Source organism: Ostrinia nubilalis, chromosome 10 (genome assembly GCF_963855985.1).
Source record: "Ostrinia nubilalis chromosome 10, ilOstNubi1.1, whole genome shotgun sequence".
Classification (NCBI taxonomy): domain Eukaryota; kingdom Metazoa; phylum Arthropoda; class Insecta; order Lepidoptera; family Crambidae; genus Ostrinia; species Ostrinia nubilalis.
The window spans coordinates 13,255,980-13,264,236 of record NC_087097.1 but is presented as its reverse complement, the minus strand read 5'-3'; the positions used below and the strand labels follow the sequence as shown (position 1 = coordinate 13,264,236).

At 34.5% G+C, this 8,257-nt stretch overlaps 1 protein-coding gene across 1 annotated transcript; it reads left to right on the top strand.

Moving 5' to 3' along the window:
* The first annotated feature begins 45 nt into the window (after nucleotides 1–45).
* On the top strand, nucleotides 46–6,314 carry LOC135075299 (glutathione S-transferase theta-1-like). Its single transcript, XM_063969691.1, has 5 exons — nucleotides 46–239; nucleotides 325–415; nucleotides 584–734; nucleotides 3,282–3,465; nucleotides 5,248–6,314. Exons 1-5 carry the CDS (start codon nucleotides 128–130, stop codon nucleotides 5,394–5,396), a joined length of 687 nt encoding a protein of 228 aa, XP_063825761.1. The 5' UTR covers nucleotides 46–127; the 3' UTR covers nucleotides 5,397–6,314.
* The last annotated feature ends 1,943 nt before the right edge of the window (nucleotides 6,315–8,257 follow it).

Here is an 8,257-nt window from a genome sequence, read left to right as displayed (position 1 = left end):
ACACAGCATTCACCCTTTTCGCCATCGCCACATCAGCGTCACAGCACTAGTTGTACTTTGGCTGTCAAATTGTAAGCAAAGTTTCGAAGTTCGCTGATCCTAGTTCTAACTTAAAAATTAACAAAAAATGCCACTAAAATTGTATTATGATTTAATGTCCCAACCATCTCGAACATTATTTATTCTTCTCAAAAAAGTCCAATGTGACTTTGAGCCCAAATATGTGGATCTCCGGAAAGGTAACAAACTTTTTCTTTGAGTAAGTTTTGATTGAAAATTCTATCAGCTCTAAAGTAAAATTTAATACTTTTCATTTTGATTTAGCTGAACATTATTCTGAGGAGTTCACTAATCAAATTAATCGAATGCAGAGAGTGCCAGTGATTGACCACAATGGATTTATTTTATCTGAGAGGTTTGTAGTACCTACCTATACCATTTATCGAAATAGAAATGAATTACTAAATATAACGCAAGCCATTAGGTTTGCCTATACTTAAGCTCATTAATATTCCATAATTTAAAATATTAATTAGGTAAAAGATGAGGAACGTTAAATATCATATTGATATTTTGATTATAGTGTTGCAATAGTCAGATACTTGGCCCAAGAAAAGATGATTCCTGAGAGCTTGTACCCATCAGATAGCAAACTACGGGCTCGGGTGGACGAATATTTGGAGTGGCAACATGTAGGCCTGCGATGGCACTGTGCCATGTACTTTAGAGTTAAGGTAGGTTTATTTGTTTATCTTTTTATCATTTGGTACCCAGATTTACTTACACAATCTGTGGCTACTGAATGTTTTAGAAACTGCATTCTTTTTATAGTATCTCCTCATCGATATACAAAACATTCACATGTTCATTATTTAACAGACTGCAATCTAAATATTAAAAAAAATACATTCTTTCTACTATTTTGGGACTACTATTCTTAAATTATTTTCTTCTAGCCTATTATAACATTATGTTTAGATAGGTAGTTTTTTTTATCTTACATCAGTATCAGCACTGTTCATGAGTTATGATAACAATAATATCTTCTTATCTCTGACCTTTGTAATCTAATAGAGATACCTTTGTTGATTTAACCCTTGCACAGATTTGGCCCTATAAAATCAGTATGAAGTCTAGTTTCATACTAAATTAGAAAATGCTCAATTTTTAAAAACTTCAAAGATGGAAGATTCATGCATTCAAGCTAAAAAAGAAAATTAAGATGATAATATTGGTTTTACAAGCTTTTATTTTTACGTCATCAGTACTTAAAAAACTAAAACCCAACTACGACAAAAAACGACGCTGAAAAAGCATAAAACAAGATTTTCAGAATACTGAACTGAACGAAGTTGCCAATGTAGTTGCATAGTAATTTTCATGTTTGGAAAACCGCAGTCACACGTTGTCAAAGTGCTACGGTAGGTAGGTTTAAGTAACGTGTGACTACGCCTTTCCGAACATGAAAATTACTATGCAACTACATTGGCAACTTCGTTCAGTTCAGTATTCTGAAAATCTTGTTTTATGCTTTTTCAGCGTCGTTTTTTGTCGTAGTTGGGTTTTAGTTTTTTTACTTTTTATTATTTGTACTAGAGATGCACCGAATGTTCGGTTGAATATTCGTATTCGGTACATTCGGCATATTTTTTTCATGTTCGTATTCGGCCGAATGTTCGGTTGAATTGCCGAATAATTACCGAATATTAAAAGTATTGTTAACAATTAAAAAAATAATATTTAATTAAACAGTTTGGTTAACTAATTACTAAATAAGTGTGGTTTATAGCGAAAGTATTTTATAGTTTTTGAAAATGAACCAGACACTACTTGTACCAATTATTTATTGTGAAATAAAAAGATAAATTTAATTTTTATGAAATTGAAAATTTTAAGGACACTGCCAACACTGCTTTGAGTAACAAACAACTATTTTCAGAAAACTTTTTTTAGGATAGTTGTAATGTAATAACTATTATCTTAAGGAACCAACACAAGTATTCAAATATGTTTATAAAATCAAATAAGTTTTTTAAAATAAATATCTATCTAGGTATGTTAGGTATGCTAGTTAATGGTGAACTAGGAATTGTTATAACTATTTGTAGTTTTAATTCAATGTAAGTCAAATAAAATTCTTTAAAATCAACAATAAACAAATTATACCATCCGTTCACAAATGAAAATAATAAACAAATTTATAGAAACTTTAAGAGTCAACATTAGTTGGTAATTTAAGTGTTAATAAAATTTGAACCGAATGATTCGGCCGAATATTCGGTTCGGTACATTTTGAACCGAATATTCGGCCGAACACTCGTATTCGGTTCAATCTACATTCGGTGCATCTCTAATTTGTACTATTTTGGTGTTAAAGTGTATTTGTGGCGCATAATATGTATTAACAAAAGTTAAATTGATGAACTAATAAGTAGTAAAGAAGCTATGAACGAAAAGATCTGAATTATATGCAATCAGCCCATGAATACAGGTAAAGTCACAAGCAAATGCTAGTAATATATATATATTCGAAATGTACAAGTAAAGCGCTTTCAAATGATACCAAACACGGCATATTTATCTTAACTTTATTTTTTTACTCTGTATGTTTTGTCCGCTAGAGGGCGCCACATTCGATTTTGTGAAACCCCATATAGCCTATAACCAGCGGAAAATTAAGACGCTTCTAATGATATGTCATTTGTCGAATTCTGATAAGTAGTTTAGAAGTTACGAGGGAACACATGAACATACATACATACATACATAGCCTGTCAAACTCATAACCCTCCTTTTGCTTTGCCGTAGTCGGGTAAAAACACAGCAAGGCCAGAAAAAATCCTTCCCTTAAACTAGGTATAAATTGGTTTTTCAAACATTTAACAAACAACAGTAAGCAAATACTTAGGCTGAGTTGCACCACCTAACTTTGACCGTAACTATAACGATAACCGGTGCTCTTTGTATGGAGTTTGACAGATTTTTGACGTTTGTCAAAGCTAAAGTAAGATGGTGCAACCCACCCTTACACTTCGCGCGCGACTTCAATGCAGAGCGCCAGATTCAAAACAATACAAAAAGATCGCAAAGTAATAAAAATTAAAATTTTAGTACCAAATAGTGGTAAATTAATGAAAACAATAAAAGGTATTATGTAATACAGTTGTTTGCTTATTATTCATTGAAATATTTCATGTGCCAAAAAAACACTCTTTTTGGATATGGACTGTCGCTGAAGGGCGTAGAGCAAACTAAATTCTTATTAAACTTGGCGTTAACAGAGCTTGGAGCCCGCTCTACTCGGGAGGCAAACAGACGAAAAGACGCTAGCGGGCTACAAGCGTCGCATGTTGCGAGCGCTCGACGACTTCGACCAGAAGTGGCTCGGAATCCGTAACCAATTCGTAGTCGGCGACACCCTGACTGTTGCCGATTTGTTCGCTGCCACGGAGCTAGAACAACCGCGTAAGTTATTTCATAAAAAAAAGAGAAACTTTTGTTTTTTATAGCCGTAGGTTCTCAATTACTTCGACGATAAGTGGCTCGGGATCCGCAACCAATTTGTTGCGACACCCTGACTGTTGCCGACTTGTTCGCTGCGACAGAGTAGGAACAACCGAGTAAGCTATTTCAACAAAAAGATTAAAAAAAATATTTTGTAGAAGTTGTTATAGTATAGCCGTAGGTTCTTAAATACAGGGTGGCCCAGAAGAAAATTCTCTTTTGAAAATTCAATGAAACGAAAACTAAATTTTTATAGAACTTTAACTATTGCAATTTAAAGGAAATATAATGCAATTTATTTTTAAATTTACCTTTATTAAATTACATCGCCCAGGAGATTTCCTTGACGCTTACAACATTCGATCAACATGTATCAAAATCTTGAAATGCGTTCGTTAGAATTACCTCGAAATCTATTTTCAATTTTTTGCCGAATGCTCGGCTTCAGTTGCTGCATGGTTGTTGGATTATAAAAGTATACTATATTCTTAATGTAACACCACAAAAAAGAATTTTCTGGAGTGAGATCAGGGCTTCCTGGTGGCCAGGAGATGTCACCCCTGCCTGAAATTATTTTTTGTGGGAACATGTCTCTTACCATTTAAATGCTCTCATTTGAAGTGTGACACGTAGCCCAATCTTGATGAAACCAAGTGCTCCGGTCATAGCCTTGCGAATCTTGCAGCTTTGAAATCAAAAAGCTTTTCAGACTACCAGTATAGCGCTCTCAAAAATTAATCATCCTTTCAATGCAACAAACCAATTAAGCAGGGGTGAAATTTCACTGCCTCTAAGAAGCGCTAATCTCATTCCAGCAGACTTCTTTTTGTGGGGTTACCTTATGAGCAGATTATACTTTATTAATCCAAAAACTGAACTGAACTGAACCCTGAATCCATTTCGAGGTAACTCTAACGAAAGTTTTCCAAAATTTTGATGTATGTTGACCGAATGTTGTAAACGTCAAGGGAATCACATGTCCGATAAAATTTATAAAAGAAAGTAAATTTTAAAATAAATTGCACAAAATTTCCTTTAAATTGCAATAGTTAAAGTTCTACAAAAATGTACAGTTTTCGTTTCCTTGAATTTTCAAAAGTGAACTTTCTGGGCCACCCTGTACTTCGACGATAAGTGGCTCGGGATCCGCAACCAATTCGTAGCCGGCGACACCCTGACTGTTGCCGATCTGTTCGCTGCCACGGAGCTGGAACAACCGAGTAAGTTATTTCATCAAAAAGATAAAAAAAATATTTTGTAGAAGTTGTTATCGTATAGCCTACTAAGAATCTACGTTCTTAATTACCTACTTCGACGAGAAGTGGCTCGGGCAGGACACGGAGTTAGTGCCCGACAACGCCCTGACTGCAGACTTATGTGCGGTGACGAAACTTGAAAATACGGACCCGTTAAATTGTGATTTTGTTAAACCTAAAGGTTTCAATTACAAGTTATAGCATTCTGCCTATCCAACCCCAAAACATTATCATTAGTAAAACACTATGTCGTTAACCTTTTTCAACCATTATCATATTCTCAATCCTGTATTTTTTAATCAGTCATTTACCCATGCGACACGATCCAACGGAAATCGTTGGAGCAGGCCTATGCCAAGAGGCATACTGAGCTTCGGGATATTTTATAACACAGAACTAAATATTTAACATATTTTTTTATTATTATGTAGCCAAGTTCAGAATCAAAAGGCTTATTATTATTATTATTTATTATTATTACCCACAGGGATGGCAGGCTACGACCCCAAGGAGCACTACCCCGCCATAGCGACGTGGGCCAAGAAGGTGCAAGAGCATTTCAACCCTTACTACGACGAAGCGCACGTCACCCTCAACAAAATCGCCACCAAACAGATTCAGATGGCAAAATTGTAAAATTAATTCATTTATTTCACTAAGGTGGCTTTTAAAGGGCACTTTTACATCTCCCAATATTTTTTGCATTAACCCTACCACTGGTTCGGGACAATAATGTCGAAAAGTGCAAAAAAAGCAGCGCAAGAAACCAACTCAATATTGTTACCCTTTTTTCTACATTTTACAGGATTATGAACTAAAATCATGTGCTCGTAAAATCTACTCTAGTTTGGTAATATTGACAAATACAGAGTGATTTTTGTATCAGTATCCAAATTTTCAGGATCGACTCAGAATCAGTAACTTAATTGATTTACGTAAAGAAAACAAAACTTTTTTCTCCATATTTAATTATTTTCATCCGCTGCGCGCGGTTTCCAAATTGACTCACGTGGAAAATTTGCTTAGTTCATGGAAAAATACGTACACACAGTTAACTGCAAAGCTTAATAGACATAATGGTGAGCAAAATAAGCAATAACCTTTAAAACTTAAGATATGGGCACCCGCGGATTAGACTTTCAATATTTTTTTTTTGCGAAAAAAAAATACCACAATTAAAAATAATTACGATAAAATTGTATTGTCAAATTGTTCTAACGAGCTTATTAAAAAATTTGGATACTGATAACAAAGTCACCCTGTAGATACATTGTACATAAAATAATAAATTCAATGCTACAAGATAAAACGAGATTAATGCAAACAGTTAAAGAAATACCCAAAGAAATTCGTATATGTATTATTACTCACGTACATTGATGATAGTAATGGAACAATGAAATATTTTGTATACAATTTACATTTCACTTAGCATTTAAGGGTTAAGGAATTTTATTTCATGTTACCTAATGACATTGCAATATTATTTTAAGGATATAATTATGGTATGGTGTTTTCAGGATTGATATATTTTTTTGTTGTAACTTCATGAAGTAAATAAATAGTATGTTCATATCTGAAGTCTACATTATTTTGTATTATAGACTAAAAACAATTAACTCCAAAATCCACGAATCTATCTTTTTATAAATGTTGTCGTTAAAGTATAAATACAACTGTTGTTAGTTTATTGCGATAAGAATCAAAGTGAGTACCTAGATAGATAGTTAAAAGGTTTATTTGCAAAACACATTGACACACATTAAGCAAAAAGTTTAAGGGTAGGTTGCATCATCTTACTTTAACAATGACGATAACCGGTGCTTTTTGTATGGAGTTTGACAGATTTTTGACGTTTGTCAAAGTTAAAGTAAGATGGTGCAACCAAGCCTAAAAGAGTAACTAACAAACAGGAGTATCAGGAAAAATAGTGACATTACAAAGCAATAAAAAAAGAAAATCCTGCGCTAAGGTGTAAGTGTGCCGCAGCGATGCAATAAGCAGAGAGCTCAGTGTAAACATACTATATCTACTTATTAATCATAATTATTTTTGCACCACCAACACAAATTTTCTGTTCGGCCCAAAGGCCATAAAAAAAGCTCATAAAACTTATTTATTTTTTCAAACAGGCTTTTGAAAAGCACTTACACGTCCCAGTATTAACCCTACCACTGCTTCGGGACAATAAATGGGCCAACTGGGAGAGAATTCCATAAGGCAATAAGTTTGCCTTTTGTACTGCATTTTTTTGTGTGCAATAAAGGTTTTCATAATAATATAAACACTGCTCTAAAAAGAGTAGAACACTGATCAGCTCATGCTTGAAAAAATATTGCTTACAGCACGAATCTAACGTACTCGTAGGTAGTACATAAAACTCGTTCGCGCTAAGTTTGCCGGTCCGTGGAATGCGCGTCCCCTCCTCCAACCGCGATTAAACGCAATTAGTAAGTGATTAAACGCAATTACCTAATGTGTCTTATTATACCCAAATACACAATTTTTACGAACGAATAAAATAAAAAATATTTTAAATATAGTTTGTTAAAGTTATAGATGCTACCCGTCGAGTGACGTCATATCGCCAGCGGCAAACTTAAAGCCACATTAAAGCGAATGGATAGTAATATTATCTATCTACCCTCTGCCCTTTCCACAAATTAGATCGCCAACTAAGCCCTGCCATTATCAGCCGTGTCGCCGTCTCAATCAACTCCACGTATGCGATTGCAATTGGATTTCACAAAGCAGAAGTACGGAACCTTGCTGCCTTGTAACGTGTAGGTACTAAATAATTAATGGTTTTCGTTTGCGGATCAAATCTAGTAAGTATTCGTCAGACTAATACATACATTATGAAATGTTATAAAAGTAAGTAAGTATAAAACGTACGCTTATCAAAAATGGAAATCTAACGGGTGTTTTTTTTAGAGGTACTTATACAACTTTAAATTGGTTACAATGTTTCTAGTGATAGTTAATTTGATAGTTGGTGGTAAATTTGTGGACAGTAGGTTTTGGCATTTCATAATTAGATAGAATTACTTCAGAAAAACGCTTGTACATTGTGTAAAAATGAATTTTAAAAATCATGGTTCAGTTTTCCATACAAACGTCCATATTCCGGTCGACGTAATTTCCGTAACTTCCTCAGATGAATTATATTAATGTGGCAGAGCTATGGTTTCAACAAGATGGTGTTTCCAATCCAACCCACATTCAATTTATTGCGGGAAACATTCCATGAGCGCATAATTTCACGTGATGGATCTTTGAATTTTTTCTCCATGATCGGGTGATCTCACACCTATGGATTATTTTCTCTGGGGATATGTGAAGTCCACTACTGCGCAGATAAACTACGGTAGGTATTCATTGCCAATATTTGTCGCGTTATTGCCGATGTATGGCCCCAGTTGCCCGAAAAAGAAATTGTACATCTCGATTCCGCTACATTTGAGCCAACCGTGGCACCCTTAGGCTCGAAATCATTT